At 42.6% G+C, this 25,787-nt stretch overlaps 1 protein-coding gene across 6 annotated transcripts in view; it reads right to left on the bottom strand.

The window, feature by feature from the left end:
* The window catches only part of CAPN6 (calpain 6), a 68,046-nt gene that overhangs the window by 24,644 nt on the left and 17,615 nt on the right, over positions 1 to 25,787 (bottom strand). For 5 of the 6 annotated variants that reach the window (XM_064518127.1, XM_026100374.2, XM_064518128.1 and 2 more), the window contains 3 exons: positions 2,048 to 2,179; positions 1,363 to 1,571; positions 814 to 1,006 (listed from right to left, as the gene is read on the bottom strand). In XM_064518127.1, the coding sequence (XP_064374197.1) occupies positions 814 to 1,006; positions 1,363 to 1,571; positions 2,048 to 2,179 (534 nt within the window). Of the gene's footprint in view, positions 1 to 813; positions 1,007 to 1,362; positions 1,572 to 2,047; positions 2,180 to 13,294; positions 13,796 to 25,787 lie in introns of those variants that run through there. The other variant, XM_064518129.1, reaches the window with a different exon arrangement.

Here is a 25,787-nt window from a genome sequence, read left to right as displayed (position 1 = left end):
GAGCTAGCCCAGCTGTCAGGGCTTTCTACTGCTCCTGCTGTGGCAAGGGGCTGCATAAGGCCCTCGTCTGTCTGTGAAGCAGGTAGCACCCTCTGGGTGCTGCTACCCAAGCTGCTCTCTAGCCCCCCAAGTGAATAGAGAGAGGTAAAGCTCCCACAGAAGGCAACCCTGAATCCCCTGCAGGAAATCCAACCCTTCTCTACTGACTAAGGGAACCTCAGGCCCTAACGTAGATACTTGCGTTAGCAACCTTGCATTAGCTGGTGTAGGTAAGTTATGCTGGTCAATTTTGATGAAGAGTCTTATTGACAAATATTCCTGCCTGAATACCTAAGAGAGCTCAACCTTTCAGCTCAGCTCCAGTGTTACACTGACAAGATGACTCCGTTATCACAACCAGAGTCAAGAAGCCTCAGCAGCTTAGTGCCAGAAGAACTGTTTTCTGTAAACAGATTTCCATAAGAAATAAAGAAACTCAACGCTGCCATTTGGACTGTAAGTTAGGGCTTTCTAGGTGGATTAGCTTTGGGTCAATACACATCTGTGGCCATTCAGAAAGAATGGCATTGCAGATGCACAGTAAAGTGGGAAGCAGCACAAACAGCTTTGTGGTTTTGTGACTGTGTTTGGTGGCTCTGGGAGTTGTACTTGGCTGACAGCACTGCCAACTTGCTAGCTTTTTCCACATAAAGCTTTTCCAAAGCACACAAATGAAGGACAAACTCAATATACTTATACTGATAGTGGTATTTTTTTTTCCAGATAAGAATATTCTTTTAAATAAATTCTTAAAATCCAGCTCTCCGTACATACCGTGATGGAACAGCTGATCAACCCGCCTCTTTTATGCACTTTCAGCAAGTCTTCAAATAGCTTCATCTGTTCAGAAATAATATCTTTGTATTTGCCCTGTATCAGATCAACAGATTCTGCCACTGCTCCAGTGAAATCCACAATTGCATCTGCAGCGCTGCCTCCATCTAGAGCTTCATAGGATCCAGCCAGCCTAGAGGTAACCCACAACATGCTCACTCACCCAGTGGTCATTAGAAGGGCTCTGCTTTAGCCTGAATGTAGGTAATTATTTATGGCACATGATGGAAAAAATGAAATACAAGAGTGAATTGCAGATGAAGCTTTGCTGGGCTTCCAGGAAAGGAGCAGAAAGATCCTTAAGGGTTTTGGGCTGCTGAAGCTGAACACACTGCACTGCTTTACAGTGCACCTCCACCATCCATATTAAAGGAGGAGTTTTCAATTATTTTAGGTTTTCTGGTGGCAGCAAACCTAAAATCTGAAAGTATGATAAGGCTGAGAGACAAAATGAGCAGATGGATAGGAGGACAATGAAGTAGCTCATACTTTGCATAAGCTTTCTCCAACAGCGCGCTCCAGAATTCGTTCTTCACATTGGAGTGACAATAGATCAACTTCCCATCCATTGTTGGCAGCAGATCATCAACAACCACCTCTGTCCATTCTCCAAAACACCAGAACCGGAAACGGAAAATCCCAGCATACTTCTCTGGTTTTTTAGGGTCCCATTCTTGTTCTTTAAAATCTGGAATCACCTGAGAAACCATGCAAGGCAAAATTCACCAAATGCAGTATGTCAACATTTATTCAGAGGGCAGACTGTCCTGGAGCAAGCACTACACCAGCATTCAGCCTCATGAGCAGCTGATCTTAAATAGCTGAAGCAGTAAAAATTATGGTGAATTTGGTACAAAGCCAAACATAGCCCCATTTGAAATAATCTTTTAGGAACATAAAATTCAGAATTATCTGCAGAGAATGACCAGCAGAACCATTACAGACACTCCTTGTGTTTGCTACATCTCTTCTTTGGCACTCAGTGAGACTGTGGGCTGGAGGGGGGACTTATAACATGAAATGAACTTCTAAAGAAAGGGAAGATTTGAATCCTGCAGAACTCACCACTCATCAACTGCGTATTAGTCCCAGGGGTAAAACCATCAGTTGATGGGTAGGGAAACAACCAGGCTTTATCAGCTTTATTTCACGCACCAAGCAGATTATCACCTACCTTCTGCCAGAGTGTCTCCTGCAAAGCCAAGCAGGAGCATGCGGCCACAAACCAGCAGTTGCCCAGGGTGCCTTGGTGCAAGTCATGGGAGCTGATTCCATTCACAAACAGGTGAGGATCTTCACAGAGCTCCTGTCAAAGCAAATCACAAGTTGCCGGAAACTTCACAGCAGTGAGCACGGCATCCCTCCACCAGCTATTGCTCTCCACACTTGTTCCACATCATATTCACATTTGCTGTTTTCCCACTGTCAAAGCACAGAGTTTCTACATCAGGAAGTTCAAAAGCCCTCTGGCACTGGGTATATTTGAAAGCCAAGATACACAGGCTTATTTAAGTTCTCACACACAGATTCTGTTGCCTATCTAAACCACCAGCATTTGCCAGTTTTTTGGACACATTCCCAGCTCTGCTCTCAGCTGAAGGTGAATTTTGAGGACTAGCATGAATGCAGCATTCAGAAGACTGACTTGACATTTGGGCAGTTGATGAGGAGCTGAAAATAAGTGGAAGGAAAAGAAGGAAGCATTACACGGGAAAGGCTTTAACAGAACAAAGCCATCAAGAGGAAAAGTAGCAGGAAATGATACTAATGACACCAGAACTCAGAGATCCTCTTCCGTCACTGTCATTCCCTTGGCTGGCACACTGGAAATCTTCCTCCAGAGAGAGCATGAGTTACTGCAATGACCCCTACCACTCAAGCACCGAAGGAGGCAGAGAATATACTGGTCCCTGAAATATGTCTCTCTATCTCTGGTCTCACTGCTTGGCTCTTATTAGAACCACCCTCTCCCACTCTCTCATTGCTTTCCTGGCTCCATCTCTATTTACATGCAGATTCTCAACACAGCATAGTTGGCTCTTGCTGTGATTTCTCTCCTTGCTCTTCCCCAGCTTTCCCCCGCAAGGTACAATGACAACCTGGGGATCAAGGTGCTAAAATAAGCGTCTTTAAGTGCCATCCAACAGCCATGGGGGAACATTTTGCAGCAAGTGTTGTGTTTGTTATCAATAAATCCTTCGCAGAATGGGCTCTCCTGTCCTGATACATATGTGGCCTCATAGCCTCAGAGATATCCTCCCAAGCAACCCTTTGGAAAACAGGTCATCTTAACATCCCGTAATTACTATGGTACTTACTAGTTTCAACTCAGGGATTGCTCATAATGCTCTAGAATGAATCACTGCTCTTCCAGACAGGTTGAGAAGATGGAAGAGCAGACAGTGGTGAAAAATTTTGCTGCTTCACAGGATGAGAATAACCCAAAATTTCAACACTGTGGAAAGGAAATTATCTGGTATCCTGACATCAGAGGTACAGGATAAATAACTCGCTCTCATCCCAAAATGGTAGGAGACTCCAAATTTACTGCAGTCTTTCCAGTTTATCATCATCAGTGGAATGAGAAGTTGTGCTCCTTACCTCAGGCATTCTCCCTGCCCTGTGATAATTATAGATGATGACCCCAGAATACAAAGATTTCAATTCAAGCCTGGCTACAGACCACCAGCATGCCAAAACCTCTCAGCCCTCCCTCTGACAGGACTGTGACAAATCAGTGCCAGCTGAACTCAATCACAGAGAGAAAGGAACCTCAGTGCTGAGCTAAATGCCCGTTCTCCTGGGCTGATTTAGCAGCTGGCAGCCTGGAGTAGGCTTGCTGCATCCAATTCATGGGGCTGCTGTTTTCTTAAAGAATATGATAATATCTTGGCATGAGACCTTACTCATTAACTAACAATTATTTACAAAATAGAAATTTTAAAATGTCTCTTAGGAAACAAGTGACTGATCATTAGATGATGCACTGTTCTTTAGTCAATATTTCTTAAATGTGGCTTCTCTTAGAAAAAGCTTATGAACAGACCTTACTAAAAACTCTGAATAACAAAACGGTGAGTACGAGGAAAACTAACCGTCCACAAGATACTTATCTGCATAACACACAGATTCATTCAGTTTGCCTGGACGCTTTGACATCGAATGCCAACAGGAATGTTGGGCCAGCACTTTAGCTGATGTCAACCAATGCAGCTGCCTGCCTCAGAGCTCGATACCAGTTGACGACCTGGCCTTTACTTCACCATGGTAGTAGATAATCCAAACCCAGCGTGGGTTGACTCAAGTTTCATATCCCTTTTCCATGCATCACTGGCAGTAATATTTTCTGGTTTGTTTTTCCCTTCAAAACATTGTTTTATTGGCATAATAAACAGTGGACGAATTGATCCAACAAGGTTAAAATAGCCCAAACTTTTCTACCAATATAGGAAGCCCAAACTTACTGTTTTTGAAAGAAATTAAATATTACCATGTATTACAAATATCTTATCTTACTTGGTTTCCTTTGCCAAAAATGACCATATTAAACGATCATTTTTAATTGAAGTGTGTCTTGTATCTCATACAGTTCTCAGAGAAAAAACAGAGAGCATCATTTGTCAAATGCCAAACATATGGAGGAGATTAGCATTCACTGACCATTAGGGTCCAAAGTAAACACAAAAAATGGACTTAAAAACACCACCTATTTCCACAGTAGTCACTTAATTCTTCAGGATTTTACTTGATAAATCCTTTCGTATTAAACTGCCTAGGAGACCTAGACATCTGAGACTAAAGAATAGTGAAAGAAAATGACATTGTCTCCATTTCTCTCACCACTAATTATCGGCATTATATCAGCTTCTATGATAATTGTCACTGTATGGCATAGATGAGATACACAATAATACCCAGGTGAAAGCTACAGTTAATTTCAACTGTTTGCTCTCTTCTGGGTTTTTTGCTTTTCACCATTTACGCAATATAGAAAATTTAAGGAATACTTCCTAGATGGAATTAGCCATCTAAGCCCTGAACAGAAATGTGCTATTTATATATGTTATTCTGCAGACCTCATGACGATCTTAGAGTACTTTTGGTTGTCCCCAGCAGGTCAAAAAAAAAAAAAAAAATCACTTTTCCAATAATGGTCTATGTGGTGATAATTTAGGACAGCTGAGGAAAAGTCAACTAACAGCAGTGGAATTAAAGGGAAAAACATGAGACAAAAGTGTGGCGGAGGCATTTTCAGGATCCCTGACACCAGCTCTACCTTGCCCTGAAGGTGTAGCCTATGCACCGATGCCCAGGTTCTGAGTTTCACTAGGAGTACATTCTTTGCAAGCATAGCTGTTTAGCCCAAACTCCTTTTCTCGGGGTCAGTCTGCAATGTCTAAGCTGTAAACAAGAGAAGTATCTTCACATTTCAAGGGAAAAATTTAAAGGAGATTACTGGGTATTGTTATACAACATTAATGAATGTCACGCTATTTCTGACAGAACAACGCTAATAAAAACAGTTTGCTGTATTATTTATGCACACACAGAGCATTCTGCCATCCAAGAAACAGAGCTCTCCCCAGTTCTTCTCTTATGCATGTGCACACTAAAATAAACACCATCTGCAGAACTATAATTAGGCTACAGGGTCTGAAAGGGAGGTAAGAGGTTACACAGGCTCAGGGTTCTGCTGAAAACCATGACGTTCTTATTTTCGTGCCAGAATTTCATTTGCATGCCAGAAGTCCATTTGTGCCACTTCCTATCCTTGCTGCACTGGATGGGCTTGAGATACCTGACATTTAATGTTACTCAGCCACTGATGCTGAGAAATAAAGTGGCTCACTAACCCCTTGGTCTGACTTTAACCGGCTCATCTTTTTCCAACGGAGCTAATAAATGAACCGGGTAATGAGCAGACTGAGAGAACGCTGAACAGCCTGGAGGGGAGAAACATGCTGAACGTGGGATCACAGGAAATAACATTGCGAAAGACCTCGAGAGGTTGGTTGGTCTCAACATCTGCCTCAAGTCCCAATCCGCTAGCCCTGAACCACTCGTGACAGATATTTCTCTAACCTGCGTTGAGTACAACGACCAAGGGCATGCCCACACGCTTCCTCCGCTGGTCTCCTTCAGCAAAGCACTGCATTGCTGGTCTGCAGTTTAAGGCCAAGATTTCAGTGAATGGGGAGAACAGTCAGTAACCTTCCCTCTCTGCCGCATCCTTCATATAATTGCAAACCTTTAACAAGTCTTCTTTTCTCTAGTCTTAATAGCTGTTTTTTCTTGGCCTACACCATTAGTGAGATGTAGTACCCAAACCCCAAAACTATCCTACATATGAGGTCCAGTGCCAGCATTGAGTAGAGCCTGATGCTACATTTTACCAAAGCTAGAGTGCCATTTTTCCATCTTTTTCACCTCAACTTCACGTCTTTGACATATGTTCAGCCTTTGATCCACTCTCTGATCCTACTCTATGGACTTCGTGCCTAGTCATTCTTCCACCCTAACTTAGCCATGAAGTTGCTTAACACCAATGGACTGTCCTTGGTTGTGTTGATTAAGCGATATTGAAACGCACTGTATTTATTTCACGCTATTTTCCTGAGATATCAAGACAACTTTCAACTCTAAATCCTGTCCATGTGCTTATGAGCCTATCCTGATCAGGATCATACGCCATTCCAGGATATGTTCTAGCCCCTCATCCAATTAGCAATGAAAATACTAAACAGTACCAGACCAAGGAAGACCAATGTAGGATTCCCACCAGTATGAGCCCAGCTTGATAGTGCTCCAAATGATTTATTTCAGTAACTATGCACCCACTTTACAGAAGTTTCAGTTAGTCCAAGTTTTCATGCTTTGCTTTGGAGAGACACATCAGACATTGCCAAAGACTTATGAAAGTCAAACTACATCAAATCTGCTGCTTCTGACCCAGTCACAAGATCTGTCCCACCCTACGCTGGAAGGAAATCAAGCTGGCACATACTAGTGTATTCGACACAACACATTTTTATAATACAATCTATGCCATTAGATAACAGCATCAGTTGTCTTCTGCTTAGGACTGATAAATTGCAGTCTGGGATTTCACTGCCAGATAGAAAAATGCTTGGACTATAGTACAACTACAAAAGTCAGCAGCTTTTCTTTTCTTTGCTACAAGAAATCTTTCTTAGGAATTTTCAAAACATGGCATGAACTGTGGGAGACAATGGACACCAGTTTCACTACAGCTATGAAATGGTTTGTATCTTGCTCCGTCACAAGTCCCTCTGAGGGAGGAGGAAAAAAAAAAAAAAAAAAAAAAAGGCCATTTCTGAGGCCAGAAATGCATCTGCATCAACTTCAAGTTGCTCTTGGTGTTTTCAATCTTACAGAATTTAGCTAAAGGAAAAAGTTCCCCTTAGCTCTGAAGATGCATCTCTTGGCATAAGTATTACCAAGATCCATCAACTAAGAAATATGTGATAATGGTTATAAGCAGGGAGAAGGGCAGTCAGAGGATTAATTAATTCCCTCTGTGTCTTCACAGAAATTAGCTGAACCTGCGCTGTAAAACATTCAAAGAGATCTCTTCTATCTGAGAAAAGGGAACGATTACTTTCAACAGATTAGGGTCTGTCAGCTGGCTGAGACAGAAAAAACAGATTCGGGGAAAAAGAAAAAAGAAAAAAGCAATAATGATGTTTGCAGCTCAGATTTTCAAAGGATCCAGTAGCTTTTGAAACTTACTCTCCCCTGCACCCTTTTAAGATCACATAAAAATAAGCTATCTTTGTTTCTTCACCAGACCTATGGAGACAAATCCCATCCCTGATTCTAGCAGACTCTGCTGCTGAGTCTGGTACCTGCACCATGCCCTTCTTTTTTTTAAAACAATTCAGGCTATGTCAGAGCTGAGAATCCTGTCCATTTTCTTCTCCTTTCCTGTCCTCCTATCATACTGAGCCAACTCCTGTTCAACGTGAGGTCTGTATGAAGCAACAAGGGGAGAGAGGTGTGCAGTTCCTCCTGAATATAGATGCAAAAGTTCAGCCTTGGCTACAGCTAACTACAAACCAACCACATCAAAATGAAAGTAGCAAAGGCAGCACTTATTCTGAGGTCACGTAGCTGAAGCAGTAGAAGAGATTGCTTATCTCATAATAAACTCCAGCTGCACTGGCACATTTATAGAAACCCTCTCCAGATTGGGTATTTGCCAAGGCAATTGCATTTAGTCCTAAAAAGAAAAAAAAAAAAAAAAAAAAAAAAAAGTCAAACTGTGCTAGATACTTCATCACAGGCAAAAAGCCTTTTGAAACCTTGTTATGTCTGAGAAAACTTCACCCATGGAACAATAGAAGTGTTAAGTAATAATCATGGGTATAGTTCAAACCCCTTGGAGTACAGGGCACTCGGAGAAACTTCCACCAAAAGGAAACTGAGGTCCAGCCATGACCCTGCTGACCCTGACCAAAACGGAGCCCTTACTGAGATCAGGAAGGGACTATTATAATCAGTGTCGCTACCCCATACAAATCACCAAAAGGGAGAATTAGCCCTCAAGTTTCTGTTTGTGTGCCCTGAGCTCAGGACAGACAGTTCTGCTGCAATGCTGCTGCATGCCCGTTCTCCAGCAACGCCAGGGCCTGAGAGCAAGGTAATGCCCCATGCTGCTAGGAACAGAAACCGAACTGCAAATACGCACAACAATCCAAGGGGAAAGAGTACACCAGTTCACTCCAGCCTTGCGTACAAGAAAACTCAGTTATTTGAAGACTGAGAAATGCTTCTTCCCCCTCCTCCATCTCCAGTAAATCATGTTACAAAACCAAACTCATCACAAACATTTTTATAGCATTCCTTTTTTCCATTTTCAGTTCGGGGCTAGCAGTGACTAACACTCAGTGAAGGCCATGGGTTTCAGCCTTGCCCTGTCTACAGGACACACATATTTGGGAAGGATCTGAATCAATGTTCGGGAAGAAAAAAAAAAACCACACAAATGTTGGGCAACGTGGTGTGTATCTTGGCTGCCACGAGATTTCACCTGACCCTTGGCATGCAAGAGCTGCTCTCATCCAGAACGCTGACAGTTGCTGGAAAGGGTACAGATGACTTGCTGTAGGGATGACCTTCTCCTGAACCTCAGTAACACACACAGTGTTTACTGCAGCTCTTAGAGCCCTCTGCCACTTATACCCAGAAATCGCTTGAGACTGCGAAGAAGGATTTTCTGGTCTCTGAGCATCCTCTTAGAAAGAGATCCTACAGCCTTTTGTTGCACCATCTTAGTTTGTGATGGTTTAGATCAATGTGCTAGAGAACTGCAAGACATTTAAATACTTTGTTTTTAGAAAAAAGATGCTGTGCTTGGGGATAATGTTTTTACTCACAGAACTTACACGACAAAGCCCTTAGTTTTCCTGCCTCCTTCCCTAAGGACCTGTTTTTCCTTCTCTAACATCCATTTTACAATTTGTGTTACTTTTCCTTATGCACCAGCAATCAGAGATGCCACTCTCAGGATCAGATTCACCTCAGGTAACAGCTGGCCATGCCATCTCAGCCAGGTGTCTAAACTCCACTGTAGCCAACCAAGATGCAAATACTTTCAAAGTCTGATTTACAGCCTTTAGCTTGAACACCTCGCTCACAGTGGGATAATGTTGGAGATAGGCCTCTCTCTCTCCATTGACCATATAAAACAAGGTAAATAGGTCAGAACAAACCCCTACTTTTTAAACAGTTGCTACACAAAATGTTATCCTTGGTGTCTATGATGATGATACCATCAAATAACCCCAGTGATACACATCAGGAAAGTATGTCCAGATAGTTATAGAAAATGCATTCAAAGCAGCACAGGTCAAAACACAGAATATAACTATTCTTTAGGTTATTTTCTCTGAAACATTAAAAAAAGTATTAACTGGTCTGAAGCTAACTCCTTCCCCCTCAAAGATTTTGATCATTTCTGCTTTAGCCAACAAGGATGCTGAGCAGTTTTTCAGTACTGAGATCACCACTTTTGGCTGCGTAATGTTGCTGCCTATTGTGGAATATATAGTTTCCTTTATGTCTCACTCATTAATAATTCCTATCTCTATGGAACTTCATTCTCTGACATTCCAAAACTACTATAAGTTTGACATAATTTGGGGAGAAGGGTTTAACCAAAGTATCACTTCAGTTGGCTGAAACTTCATATATTGCAATTACTTGGGAGAAAAAAAAGGAAAAAAAAGGGCAGTGTTTTCCATCAGAAAAGACACCATTTGTTGGCTGCTCACCCAAGGGTTTCTTGTAAAATGCTTTCTCCACTGTGATTTTAGATGGTGATGCTCCATGTAAACCAGGTGTCCTCTTAGACAGTAGATATTACTTGGGGCTGGATGACGTTCAACACAGCATTGTGAACAAAAACATTAAAGGAGCTTTTGCTGGATGAGCTGCCCACCAGCAGGAATAAGGAAGTTACAAATCCAGCCCTTGGTATTGAATAAAAATCAATCATAAACATTTGCAAAATCATTAGCAATTAGAATTTGTAAAGCTGAAAGCAGTGAGCTCAAAATGTTGATCTTTCCATGCCACTCACCTGCAAAAATCAAACCACTCAAAATGCGAGATGCCTATGGGTCAGGCAGAAAAGTTAAATGCCTGACAACTGCAGCTGTCTCCAATGTGCATTTCTGAGTGGAGGTCCTCTGCTTCTGACTGGGAAATCAACCCCAAAATATAAGCATACACTCTGTATGACAGTAAGGGGATAGCCAGCATATGGGGAGGGCCCTAGCCAAGTCCGACCCGTCGCATGCAAGCTACGCAGTCAGTCTACATGTGTGCCATAATTGTCCGTTTGGGACTGCTAGTTACCAAGCTGTAACTGCTCCAAATGAGCTGCTAGCAGTCCAGGGATCTCAGACCCATGGGCCTTTTTTTTTTTTTTTTTTTTCTTCCTCCAGTGGAAAAAATTGAGGGCATAAAAACAAAGGGTATTTTCAGGAAAAAATGAGTGTACAGTAGTTTTGAGAAGCAAGTGGTATAAAGCAGCCTAACTCTATTTCTGCAAAGAGTAAGTGGTGCCTCTGCATTAAATGCAAATCACAGAGAGCAGGCCATCTTCAAAGGCCATCAATCTAGAGCACCTCCACTGACATCACTTCCAGGCACTCGCTTGCGTGGCCGAGGTCAGACATGGGCTATATCTTCGTCCAGACTAATTTTTCACAGCACTGAAACGTTCAGCAGCAGACCAGTGCGGAAGAAGCACCTCCCGGGCCTGGATGCTGGACCACGCGTCTCTGGCCGAGGCGGCAGTTGTTGTTTGCCTGCTAATAAGCACCATTCTGGCTCCGCAGCCACGACCTTTCCAGACTCGTCTAGTCTGAACTTATGCTCTGTCTCAAGGGGCTGGTAACTGAGGCAGACTGAGTTCTTGGTCACTGCCTTTTCTGAGGAAGTGAATTAGCTGCTTACAAAAGGATATTAGGTATATTTCAGCAAAACAGATTTTGAAATTAATTTTTTTTTAATACAAGTTTTGTACTAACTAGCATAGCTCAACTTTTTAAAGTAGTAAAAGCCTTCCATTAGTTTTAATGAGACATGGATCAGACTCTTAAATTCTAGTCTGGACATCCTTTCGGGCAAAGGTCAGTCTATAGTCATGTAAAATAGGGAGTATTTGTCTTTTATTAATACAGAGATATACCAGATACCTTGCTGAGAACTGTAGTTAGTGCTGTTGGGCCATCAGAACCTTATCAGATCACTCAGCTACAGGCTCAAAAAAAAAAAGTCTTCCCAGCAGTCTATTGCTCAGACCTTATGTTCTTTCATTCATTGCCCAGACCGGGTGTGAGCTGCAGCCAGGAGAGTGACACCAGTGTCTAGTCTAGCCTCCAGCCCGAGTGTAAGCGCGTAGCATGGCAGCAAAGCATTACTGAGTAACGATAAACACCAGCAACCACTGGAGTGATCGGAAGCTCACCAACGTTGCCAATTTACAGCCAAAGAGAGTAACATATAGAAAACGTTGCTAAGGAACAAAAACAAGCAGACCAGTGGCAAAGCAGCCTGAAATGCACGATGCCGATGTGCCCGACAGTCTGTATAACCACTTTAAGGAATCTCATTGCCTGCCCAGAGGTTCAAATTCTGAGTTATATAAAAAAAATGCTGCACAAAAATGACACAGTGGTGGTAGTTTTATTTCTTACTACTGAAAGCACTTACGACTCAGCCAAATCTAGTAACTGCAGATCATCTCCACTAATTCAAAGAAAGTACCAAAAGGAATTTTAATTATACACCTTGAAAATAAGCAGCAGCTTTTATTTCTAAAACATCTTTTAAAACCTCATCTTGGAAAGATGTTCTTTTAACAGCAAGAAAGTTATGAGCACATGACTTACATGTCTTTAGTTTTGAATGATGAAACTGAACAACTCATATCAGCAGTGATTTCTGAAGTAGGATACTTGAGAAAAATCACAATTGCCTTATCTATCTGCCAAGCAAGCACATATTTTTCCCCTCTCTGTACGTTAAGTTATTTTGCCTAGGATAGGTCACCATCACAGGATATTTTAAAGGGATTGAAATGAATACAGCATTTTGGATAAGCCCTTTTCCCCTCAAATTATGTCAAAACTTCAAGAAGTTTTGGATATTTGAGGAATAATATCAGTTGCTGAAGGGTAAAATTCTTAAAGGTAGTTGTGCAACTAATACGCCATCTCTGCAGCTGATGAGAGAACTACCAGTGTGCCAAATCATGGCCAGCACTGCCACTGTACCCGTCAATTCACTTAGATTCATGCTTTAGCCAGCTACCTTTCTAGTTCTGCCTCCTTCATTACATTTCATACTCACTTCTCTTCCTCATCCTCTGTTATCAGCTCATCAAGTTTCAGAAGGAATTAATAAAGACGACTACTCCATTAGCTCGCAGACCTGTTTAGTAAGCCTGCTTTCTGCTCTCTGCCTCCCTTATGGGCACTCTGATGTGCAGCAAGGGCTCAGCCTCCCCTGGGGTATCCTGCTGCTACTCAGCTGCCCATTTTCACAGAATAAGTAGTATCACTGAGATATCTAACCATTTATCAAACCGGGCTGAAATGGGTCAGTAGAGTCAAACATTGTTGTAGGAAGAGGGAAACAGGCAGACACACGCTCAGAGACAATATAACTGTACAATTTTGCTTCCCAAGGGAAACAAAGGCCAAAAGGAAGCGAGCCTGCTGATGTAACGTGCTAACTGCTTGCTGTTCTCCGTCAGCACTAATCAGCCTTGCAGATCACACAGCACCCCCGCTAAATCAGACCAAAAAGACCAAACTGCACAGCAACTTAATGTCAGGGCTGGAGATGCCCCTTCTTCCCACCTATTTCTGTCTGGGAGGCCTCCATTTACCTTGATGCCAGCTGCGAGTGACTCCAACCTCATGATCGCTGTCAAGGTGTTCTCTCTCATGGCCCAGGATTTTCTTCTGCTTCAACTCAAAACAAAAACTAGAGCACTTTCAGTCAGACAGAAACACTGACTACTGAAAGTCTCGCCTTTGCTTCACTGGGAAAGTCAGCCTGCGAAGAGTTTCTTCTGAACGTTCACTCAGTCATGATTTTGTCCCAGTCGAAGCATGATCCGTTTCATCTCTACGTAAAAACTGTTTAGATGCTTAAGAGACCTTTTGTTTGGAAGCAGATAATAAAAATCTTTTTTTTTTTTCTTTTTTATAATCATGCTGTTTCTTCCCATAGCACTGATGCAGCATGTATCAAGCTTTTTTCTGGTTTTCCCGATGCGATATAGATTGATTGGATTTTAGTGCTTCATTTCAAACAAAATTCCTTTATTGAATACTGACATTATGTCTATCTGATGTCGGCCTTACACGAAGAACATTATTCAGCTGTCAGAAGACACAGAAAATCAATATGGCAAACGAGAGACTCACAATCATTTTATCATGAAATCCACTATCAACAGCCCTGTGCCTTCATCAGTTTAAATAAAGTTAGTACAAGTTGCATGTTAGAATGGATGGTAGTTTCATTAAGGATCACATGGGGCTCCTTATCTTCAAGGAGGGCATCATATATTATGGATAAGAAGATACAGGAAACCTGGAATTGTCTATTTAGAAAATCATTAAGTTAGCTCAGGAACTGAGCAAAGGGCAATGATGACCAACAGATGAGTCAGTGTCATCACTCAGAGATTATCTTCCTTGCTTGCCAGTTGAGGCAAAAACACTAAAAAAGAAATTCTGGCAATCCCCAAATGAAGTATGCCCCCATTTATCTTAGGCAATGACTACTACCGGCCATGAGAAGATTCACAGTGGCCAGTCCCACAAGAGTTTTGCAGAGAACACAAGCTGTTAGATTTTAAGTTATGGGTTTGAAGCTATGTTCCAGGTAAAACAGAGGGGATTCAGACCTCTAGTCCCTATTAAAATGATTTCAAAGCAACAAAAAATTTCCTTTGAAGATGGTGACTCTGTATGAACATTCAGGAAGTGTTGTGAAAGTTTCAAGCCTCCCAACATTTCCATCATCTGAAAAGACAGAGAATTCCCAAGATATTTAATTGTTATGAGAAACAGTCACTCAGCAAGACAAGTTTGAGAGATGCTAATAACACAAACATGAGCTCTGACCAAAAGTTAGTCTCACCAAACTCCACCTAGACTTAGAGCACAAAGTTCCACCTTTAAGTGTTGGAGAACCACTCCAGTCCCAGCATTGCTCCTCTCCTGTCAAGTTTAATTTCTTTATGATGTACCATGAGGACCATCTGAGCCAGCTGGAACTCTAAACCCCACCAGGGACACTGAAATCATTCTGGCTCATTTGTCTCTCCAGCAACATCTCTGCTAATGCTCACCACACAGACTGCCTCCAAGAGAAAAGTTATGAGTCACCTTTCAGCCCCACCCTCACACTAGCAATCACATCAGGTATTTTATTCAATCAGGGTGCCACAGCCAAACAAAAGTTAGTGGGAAACCTAAGGAAACATTTCTTAACTCTCAAAAGGCTAAGGAAATGGTCTGTTTTTAATAATGTTAAGATTTGCCAAAACTGTTTTTTCTTGTTTTACCATTTAAGTATTTACAGTGCAGCCATTATTTTCCACAAACTTTTTTTTCCAGTTTTTAGAATGTCTGCAGAAATAACTTAGTATGGCGTCCCCATCTCTGCCAAGCAGACCATCCCACCTGGTGTCTATAATTTCTTCTCCATTCAGATGTAGGGAGGCATGCCAGATTCTCAGCTGTAAACCAGAATCACTTTAGCGGAACCAATGGCCTGCTTCATGTCAGCAAAGGTACCAGGCCTCTCAATCCATCCCCATCTATAGGTAGATACCGCTTCATTTCTGATTTGCTTCTGCATAAGAGATTCCTGATGCTTTTTAGGATCAGAGAAAGACCAATAAAAACAGGGATGAGAAATGCCACATCTAGGTTGTAAGTTGGCTTTGAAATACTCCTCTTATAGTCCAGACATTGACTGTTTTACCGGTTAGATCATGTGTTCAAATATGAAAATAGTTTTTGACAACTATCCCCTCTGAGAACTTTTACCTGAGGAGAGCAGGGTCTGTGAGTGAGAAAGAAAAGGCAAGATGAGAGAGGTGGGAGGAAAGGCCAGAGGATGAGGTACTGGATTCACAGCTCCAGTTAGGGAGAAAAATGGGATGACCAAGGCTCAAACATCCTTTATCTGATGGGAAGGGAAAAGGGACAACAGTGACCATGCACAAAAACTATAGCAAAAGAAGCCCTCCACAAAGTCTTTGCAGAAAGATCCAATTATCTATGAGTTAGCCCAGTGATTGAGGGAGAGCAAAGCCCTGCATTTAGGCTCTTCATTTGAAGAGCTGAAACAGCAATAAAACTCTAAACTTATAGACCAAAACTCAGCCCACAGCTGGCTCATTGCTAACTGAGATCTAATAAAAATACATCTTTATTTAGTTTTAAAATAGAATTAATCCTGCAGGAAACATGCATATAAATCACAGGGAAACAGCATGAAACTCAAAATGATTTCGCAAATCTAAGATATAATAGCTTAGAAGACCTCAAATTCCAGAACTTTGGTCATTCTAAATACTCTTTTAAATGTGGAAATAAACTGAGAAGGGTTTAAAGCTCTTAACATACACTACATTCTTCCAAATTCATTCCTAAAAATGCTCCACATCTGGGGAAAGTGTTGACAGAATAGTACCTTAATTTCCCTTACAATTGGCATGTTTAGGCTATAATTTGCCTTCAGTGAAGCCAGACATTTAATTCTTTAGGTAGAATAAATCAATGAACTAACAATTACTGTAAGATGATCAGCTGAGGATCTGATCCTCGGGCTTTGTTTTACAGGCTCAAAATAAATTCTACCATGTCATTCTTAACGTCATCATATTGCCTCAGGACAAACAGAAGTTGACTCTGAGAAACCTATTTTCATTTAATAGCAGTTAAACCAACTAAACAAAAGTGGACATTTTAAACTTTAAAGAAACATTCAGAATCTTGGAATTAGAGTGTTCACATTCTAGATGTGACATTGAGGTCTTTTATCACTTTTTTTCTTCAGCGGCAACAACAGCAACAATATAAGAAAGCCTCCATCCAGTCTGAAGGAGGGGAATATAAACTGGAAAAACTGCCAAGAGAGAAGATAACAAAATACTGGCATCTGGAGAGCTGCCAGCTTGGCAAGCATTTATGTCATTTACAAATGTTTGCTCATAATTATATCCCTGCACGATTTGGGTGAATAATACTGTTGAGAAAGCTGCCACTTCCAAAACTGCCTCTCCTACATATGTAAACAAATGCAACACCCATTGAAGGGCGAGTGTATTTGAGGATGTAGCCCCAGGAAGGGAACCCAGGCCTCACACTGCCCTGGTACCTGCGAGGCAAGAGAGAGGAAGGATGAAGCTGGGTGTTAGGGCATTTGCTGCACTCCCTGCTCCACCACAGGCTTTCTGGAGGAGCGAGGGCAGGGATGCTGGCAAGATGCCAGCGTGTTTTTTGCTTCCTCTCACAAGATGGCCAACACAGACGGGCACAACTAAGAACAAGGAATTTTCTGAAGTGACACCAGAAACAGGATTGAGCAGCCAAGTTCACATCACACAAATTCAGGCCCACAGAGCCACCAGATGGTAATGGAGAGGTCAGATATGGAGTATTTGCTGACAGTGGAAGGCTTTATAGTTCCGTGCTCATCTCCTCTCCTGGGTAAGCTCCATCTTAACTAGATCTTCCATGGAAAATAAAAATAAAATTACAGAATTCATAGAATAAGGTTGAGAAACAGCTCCATTCTGGGAACACTTCAGCAATTCCAGAAAAAAAACATGTCCTAACTTCTCCAGAAGAAAACATTAAGGACAAAATATTCCGGGAAGAATGGTCTGTCCAGTCAGAAAACAAGACGGAAGCATGCCAAGCAATGCTTTCACAATGCCTCCCGCACTCAGACCACTGACAACAGGCCAGGTGGTAGGCTGGCCCACAGCAAAAATTCCCAGGCTCTGAAAGGGGCCAGGGTTTCACCCAAAAAACATGTTGATAATATTGAACCACACTATCTTATACCACTGATGGGGATGAGAGTGAATTTAACTAAGCTCATAAATCCCTACTCTAAGAAAAAGGGTGTTATTTTAAAATAACATCCTTAGGAGAATAAAACCATATCCATTTCAGTTGTTATCGCATTTCTTAAATTAAACATCCATGACAAAAAAAGAGAGACTCCCACAGTTCTGGAGCACTAGGTTCTCCCACGCAGAGTTTTTACGTTGCTTAATGCTAGGAAGCACAATCGAGGCCTCTCCAGGACATCGGTGTGTTGGAGAAAGGTGAGGAGAACCAGGAAACCCTGGAGTGAAGCAGAGCTCCCATTCCTATTCCTGTTGAACCTTCTCAAACACAGAAACAGAGCCCACCTGAAGTGGACTCTACTACAAAACAGTTACAAAGCTTCTTATTCAGAGCATGGCTGAGCCACAACACACTGAACCGCCTGGTACGCCTCCCCTCATCGCGTAGTGCAGAATGAGTTTCAGCCTTGATTTGAAAAGCAGATACTGGTCTAGAAAAATGGGACATGGCTGAGGGTCACACAGCTGTACATACCCCTCCGAGACTTGAATCATGGCCACTGCCAGCAATAACTTCTGGAATGGATTAAGTGAGTTAAGAGATCCCTACTTGTTTGTTTGGCTGAGACAAGTCCTCAGGGCACTGGACATAGCTCTGCTCACGTCCTCACTGCAGGAACAAAACATTTGTGGATGAAAGCATTCAACAACACATCTGTGACTAGCAACAACCCTTTGCATTTGAGTGCTATGCTTGCCCTACTGTTTCCAATAACTTCTCCATATTTCCATGGCCCACCTTTTAGAAAAGCAGATGGTTGTACTGTCCGTCTGGAATATTACTATTTTCCCATCACTCTTAGCAGATGCAAATACTGACTCATCTCAAAAGGAAGATTTAAAAAAAAAAAAAAAAGAAAGCAAGAAAAAGAAAAAGAAAATCCCCTTTACAAAGCTAACATTGGTTGATCTTTACAGCACAGACTCTGGGTCTCATTCTGCTTTCAAAATGCAATGGACTTACCCTGGTGTTACAATGCGAGTACAAAGCACAGCTTCATCTTTCTTTCCACTGCGCAACTCTCCCTCCCAAGTCCCTGTCAAATATCCATATATCCAAACATCCGCACCTGCCTGCTCTGGGTGGGAACGTCCAATTGTGAAGCACTTGCAGTTCATACCAGTCACTGGGACTAGACACAAGCCTGTTCAGTGCTTAGCGACTCTTGTACCCACAGCCCTTTGTGCTTGACATTTATATTAGAAATTGGGCTGGTGGTGTCTCCAGTGGGGATGCTACGGCAAGTGAACTAAGGTATCAGGTGGTTCCTGGGGTTTATATTGCTTAAATATGGCCTTCACCTTTAAAACTCTCTTGCAAAATGCAATCAAATGCAAAATATTTGCTGTTCACAGGGTTCTGGCAGGGTCCGATGCACAACAAGCTCCCAGAGACAGGCCTGTTAATTATTATTCTGATGTTTTGGTGACTGAGGTTACTGTAGAAGAAGAACAGGCCAAATCTGCAGACCATGTCAACACGCATTTTCAAGCCCAAACCTCTGATGATAAACCCTAATTAAAGTGGCTGCTGGAAGATGAGGCAGGACTTGCAGCAGAGCATGTCACGGCCACTGTGAAAGCATCAGTGTCACGCTCAGCACGAAGTAGCTAGGTGGGCAAGGCCCAGGTACTTTGCCCCAGGACGGTCTCCCATCCTCTTTTACTGTGATCAGCACAATGCGCCCTCAAGCACTGGAGGAGGGATACCTTGTGGCAGCTGTCTCCTTTACTTAGGCAATAAAGGCGTTTCCCCTCTCTTTAAAGGAGCGTTTACTCCCTAAGAGACTAGCTAACAACAAGAACAGATGAATAAGAAAGTTAATCTTAAACACAGGAGATTAAATTGAATACTCTTCGGTGCCTCTTTTGGAGTCTCCCAGTTTCTCCAGGCTGCTGAGACGTTGTGAGCTGTCAGCCATGGTTTACATGGCTAGCGTGAGATTTGCTCTCTTAAATGCCAGTTTGATGTCGAAGTTTAGTCAGCTGCATTTGCAAAGATCTTGTCACAGCTCTGTGTGCAAACCCCTCATGGAGCTACTGGCAGGATGAGATGGGGAGAGGCGCACAGGCCAGAATCTGCCTCAGTAGATAGAAACCCTGTTTTCTGTTGATGTGTGTCCTTTTTAAGCATTTGAACCTTGCTGTCCACCCAACTGTAGTGTTTTTCAGCAATGTAAAGTTGCTGAAACATATTTTAAATTTGCTGAGTGTACTCCACCCTGGGCTACCCAATCCCTATTTCCCAGTGCTCCTTGAGGATGCAATACACTGTAAACTAGTGCATTATCTGGAGGCTCAGGCACAGTTCCAAGCCCAAACTGCTGCAAAGAGCATCCTGTTCAAATCCAAGCTAAACAAAGCGATCCTAATTGGAAGAGGCAACACTAAAAATCTGGCAAGGGCACGTTTCTGCCTCAAATTGATCCAAGTTATCAGGGTCATATAGGATTCCTTCCTCAGCCTCCATGGCTGGACAAAAATGTTCCTACATTTGTTTCTTCCTTTTCCAGCCCCCTGGAAAAAGCTCCTCCCAGATGTGAAACTCTCCATCCCCCTCCCCCCAAAAAAGACAAACAAACACACACACACCCAAAACAGCTTTGTCATTTCTGGGCAGGGTAAGGGCAATGGCTGTAGGAATGGAGCACAGCAATGTAGCTCTCTACCTTCACCTGCCAGGACGCAATAGGGGCATTATCAGGTTCTGGTCCCTCCTTCTGCTCTTAACTCACTTTGGCTGCCAGCTCTGTGCGTCTGACTTCTGAGGCAACAGGACACAGCACATCCCAGATACAGAAGCAACAGTGTCTTCCATGACCCAGTGGGATGCTGCAAGTCATCAGCAGAGTCTGAGCACTCTGCTGTCAAACAAGGATGACATCCATTTGGTCGTCATCTTTCCTCCTCAGGGAGGCACCCCTTTCCCCCCAACTCAAAGCTCAAACTCAACTTCACCATAGGAAGAGCTAGAGACAAAGAAAATGTTCTGGTACCCTCACCATGTCAGACCTATTTAGCGCTTAGGGCAATTATGGTGATAAAGTCCTAAAAATAGGCCCTAAAACAGAAAGACTAGGAGAAAAAGGCTGGAAAAGCCCAGCATAACTGTCCTCAGAACATGTAGATCATTGACTAAGGCATCACAAACAACAGAAGTTTAGATGATTTGCCCGGATGATTTGCTTCCTTTATCTCTGCAAATAATATGAGCACAGAAACGTCATACCAGGAGAGCAGACAGGAGGGGACCCAAAGGCATGTTTCCTTGCAAAGGGAGAAGTCATTTTCTTTTTGAGATGCATTTGCTGAGAAAAACTCAAAATCTTAGGAAAAAATAATAATGGTAAAAAAGAAACAAAACAAAGCCCACAATGTTTTCAGGGAATTACTTGGCCGGACACCATCAGAACATGCCATTCCAGCTACCTTAGAATATCAGCAGGGGGAAGTCCCCTTCCAGATGGAAAATGTTTCCTCGCCTCCAAGGAAAATTTCAAGCAGCATTTCATGTTTATTAGTGTATCTGGAGGAAAGCTGCAACAGTCATTAATTTTTTTTTTTTCCAACTGAATATTTTCCCCCCACCTCAAAAAAAAATCCCTATCAAAACCCTCCCCCCCCCCCAAAAAAAAGTTTTTCTTGAAAAGACCAATTAGTTGGAACACCCAGGACTATTACTAACTTTAAAATGATTACAGGATCATATTAGGGTAGCAGTAATAATGACAATGCTCTATTATCACCTTCTTTATGAGACCCAGTTGCAAGAACAAAAACTCACGTTCCAGTGGATTCCAGTTACTTGCCTGCTCTGTGTACATCAGTATATAATACATGCATTTAGGTTATTACCATTGTCATCATTGTCCATACAAGAGGATAGGAAAGTAAGTTATAAAGTAATAACACACTTTTTATTTCAGTCATGCTGCAAACACAGTCTATATTTTTCTACAATACAGTTATACAAGCCTTGAAGTTTTTTTATTCAAAGAGGTTCTTTTAAAAAATATCCTAAAATAAAAAGTAGGTATTAAGATCAAATGCTTTTTTTTTAATGAATCTCCTCTATGCTTGCTAACCATGACAGTAAGCTTGAAGCTGCCAATGTCTCATCACTTGGAAAGACCATTTCTCAAAGGCATCAACTCATCTCAATACATCAGAAGCAACAGGATGTTTAAAGTTAGAACTAGCTGAGACAATCCGATAAAACCTTGCAGTGGGAGGGGGAAGACACTCTCAGAGCAGCATGGGTTTTTGCCATTATTTCCACCAGTAAGGTTTCTCTGGTCCACATTACTCTTTATCATAAATTCCAGTATTTCCATCCCACTATAATCAATATTCCGTGCACTAAGACAATTCCCATGAATATATTAGAAGCAACAACGTGCAGATTTGGTCCCTAAGGTCCCGTGTGACATTTTAAATCACTGGGCTACAGTGGAACAGAGAGAGTTGCTTTTCTGCCTGTCCTCACACACATCCCCAACCTCCCACCAAAAAATATCAATAGATCCCTTTTTGTTCCACATCAGAGCAGAAAGAAAACATCATTACGATTGCAGGTATTTCCCAGCCAACTAACCTAACCATGATGTGTTCACATAAGCAAGAGAGCATACACAGAAGCCTGCTTACACACCCTTCACAGTTTCACTAAGTCCATCTGTGTGAGCACAAAGTACCTGTACTTTAGTATACATATATTTTCAGATACATAAATTGAAATCTCTTCAGATATAAGTCACTAGATGAAATGATAACTATCTAAACTAAATGCTAGAAGCTTACTCTTCTCCGATCCTTAATATTTCCAGAACACGTAGATCTGAATATCCTCTCCAGATCTGGCTTCTTCAAGCTGATGGTTTAGTATTTTTGCTTTTTCCAGAAGCAGGAAGAAAAAACAAAAACAAAAAAAACATACAGCACAGCGCTTCCTGAGACTATTTCTCTGACGCTTTTACCAATCCTTACATTCCTGGTTGTTCACATCACGTGGAGAGAGGGCTTTACTGCCTAGACTTATCATGAACATTAAGTTGGCTTGAAAAACATCTTCTGAAGTGCAACTAAAGTCAAGATCAAGACCTCGTAACAGATATTGAATAACAGCTGCAGGAGCCATTTTAAGCAAGGAAAGAATCATTGGTTAAATGTTGCTGCCATTGATTAGATTTGGCTTTAAAGCATAGGAAATGTTAATCTAAATATACTGAAGCCATGCCAGGACGCTGCTAAGTATTTTATAATGCTTTTAATTTTAATGGATTCACGTGTATTGCTCCCATGGTCCAAATTGTCAAACACCTCTGTCTCAGTACTCCAGGGTAAAAACAAGCAGCAGTTCCTGAAGCAGGATAACACACAACCCACCTCACCTGAGCACTGTAACATTACATTCCCCACTGCTGGTGAAAATCATCTAAATCAAATGATTTCACTGAATCAGAAACAAGAACAACCAGATTCTGAATCCAGCTGATCCAGAACTGCAGCTATAGACTCAGGATAAGTGTAAAAGACTAAGGATAAGGTTTCTTTTGACCTGGATTTGAATGGCCTTCCCCTCCATTTTTGGATACCTCCTCTTAGGAGCCCATCTCCTCGGGACCCTTGTAAGCCCTTCTGCTCCAGTCTGTGGACTCACCAGGATGCAAGATCGCTAACTCTGCTAAAGCCCCAACTCAGCTTTATCGAAGTGTCTAACAAACTCCAGAGCTCTTGAAGCAATTTTTTTTACTCTCTCCAACAAGAAAACAAGGCTCAGAACAAAACTGCCAGTACTAATTTTAACCTTAAAGAAACATACAGCATGATGCAAGTCCTGCTTACGCCAGGATCTCAGATGGGTAGCAGTGCATTGTTAATACCACTAATGTTCACCCACCCCATCACCTTTCCCTTGCCCCCCGCCCCTCCTCCAGCTCAGAATTAAATCCAACAACCTGAAGACAATTTGACTTAATTGCAACTGCACAGTCCTCTGCAGGACGTGGCTGCCAATCCCTGCCATGTGAATGTGCAGTTGCTAGGGCAACGTCGTGAAGAGCATGCTTTTGTGTTGCCACATGCATCTTTGGGAGCTGTGCCAACCTGCGAGCTCCCACAGCTGGGACGGATTTAACGCCTTCCTCGCCAGGAGCCGCCTGCCCTTGCTCCCAGCGCGGGGGGCTGCCGCAGCCAGCCCTTGGCAAGCGGCGACTCCTCCTCGGCAGATTGACACCTGCATTACAGTGACAGATGGCCGCGGCCAAGCTTGGTATAATCAGACACCAAGGACACTGTAGCACTTTATCAAATCAAGCATTCAGCAGTGCTAGACTTCACTTGCAGGAGGTTATGGAGTACACAGTTCATTGTATACATAGCTAACAAGGAAGGGAAAGATCATTTACTATCATTTAAAAATAATTTTCTTCCGATGGTTTCCCGTCTACCTGTTGTTGTCCCCTCCCCACCTCCTCCACCCTTGCAAATGGTTGCGTCGTATCCAGACGAGTACACTGTCTTCTCCCTGCCTCCGCAATTTCAACCTAAACAACACAATTAGTATTTGTACGTACACTTTCCAATCGGCCTCTCTGATTATCTTCCAGGTCCTGCAGATTTCTTCCTTGAGGATAGCTCTTAATTTATTTCATATTTCTTTAGCAATGAAAGGTTTAGACTACTTAGATTAGAGCCTATTTTGCACATGACCTTTTATATCTCTTTTCTAGGAGAGCCTTCAGGCTCTAAGGTTTATGGTCTACTGTAAAAATTAAGGTGCACTCCAAGCCTTCCCTTTATATATGCACACATGTACGTTTAGGGAAGAAACACACCCGACCTAATCTTACCAGTCGTGGGGAGCAAGAGGTTCCTATACGGAGCACAAGGTCATAAGCCAAACCTGCTTTCAATGGCAAGTAAAACTGCTGGTAACTATGGCAAATGGCCTCCCTGTTATTGCACTGATGTGTAACCACAGCTAACTACAGCACACAATAGTGTGTGTTAAAACGATGAAGACTGTAGGAAATCCTATCATCCCCTCCAAGCCCCACAGAGCACCAGTAATGGAGTGCAGTGTCCCAAAGTCACACACACGAGGTTACAGTGGATACCTCGGACTCACTTGGTCTCTCCGCGGAGGAAAGCAGCCACAGCGTTACAATATAGGGGTGTGAGAGAAAGAAAAAAGATGCCAGTTAAACTTTGATGTTAGCGCAAGGCCAAGTCTTCCACTGTCCCTTTTGCCTACAAACACGTCCCACAGAAGCACAACAAAGAAACAAGCTGCAAGACACCAGCGCGCGGCTCACACAACACCCTACGATACAAAGCCACCTTTTGTATTCGTTTCCTTTCATACATTCACACGTACATTCTTCTCTATGTTCAAGGCTACGAAGCACATAAAAGAATTCCCAGTCTCCTTTAAAGCTCGGTGAAGGCTCATAACCACCCTCTGAAATACATTGCCTCATCTCTCAGACAGGGGCATTTCACATGTGCCTGTATTACAAGTACAAATGCAAATGTCAACAGCATACAGGGCTTCACAACTTCTGTTCACCTGAACTTCACCAAGAGTCACTAGCCACTGACCATGGAGAAACGGAGACGATTCTGGGCGTAGGACAGAGAGGGGGTGAGAGAGGAAAGGAGGGAAAAAAAAAAGAGAAAAGAAAAGAAAAAAAGGTTTTTTCTGGTTGAAGATGTCTAGCGGGCTTTGCAGAGCAGGGGAGGGGAGGGGAGGGGAGGGATCTCTATCCAGATCAAGAGAGAGCTCTGGTCTTTCCCAATATTCTTAACCAGAAAGAAGATGCCAAAGGGAGAAGGAAGCATGTTCAGATCTGCATGCAAAAGTGATCACTAAAGAGCTACAGCCCCAAAGAGGGCTTGGGGGGGGGGGGGTCCCACAAGCCAGTGAAGTGTCGCTCTTCACACAGGCTGTTACAATCAAATTAGTTTGTCACACAGAGGGCAGCAATGTAACTATACTGAACTGTAAAGAGTTCCCATCACTTTGTCACACCAGTTTATCATACTTCCCTGTAATCTCCACACCCGCCACCTTCCCCCAGCTCTGATCCTGGCTGGATTACCCCCAGGCACTATCCTGGCAGATATCCAAGGATGCGATGAGCTGTCACTCAGGTCTCCCCTGCCCCGAAACCGTTCTTGCAGTGCACTGTGCAACAGTCTCCCAAACCCAGACGCA

Source organism: Dromaius novaehollandiae, chromosome 11 (assembly GCF_036370855.1).
Source record: "Dromaius novaehollandiae isolate bDroNov1 chromosome 11, bDroNov1.hap1, whole genome shotgun sequence".
Classification (NCBI taxonomy): Eukaryota; Metazoa; Chordata; class Aves; order Casuariiformes; family Dromaiidae; genus Dromaius; species Dromaius novaehollandiae.
This window is presented reverse-complemented; position numbering and strand designations above follow the sequence as displayed.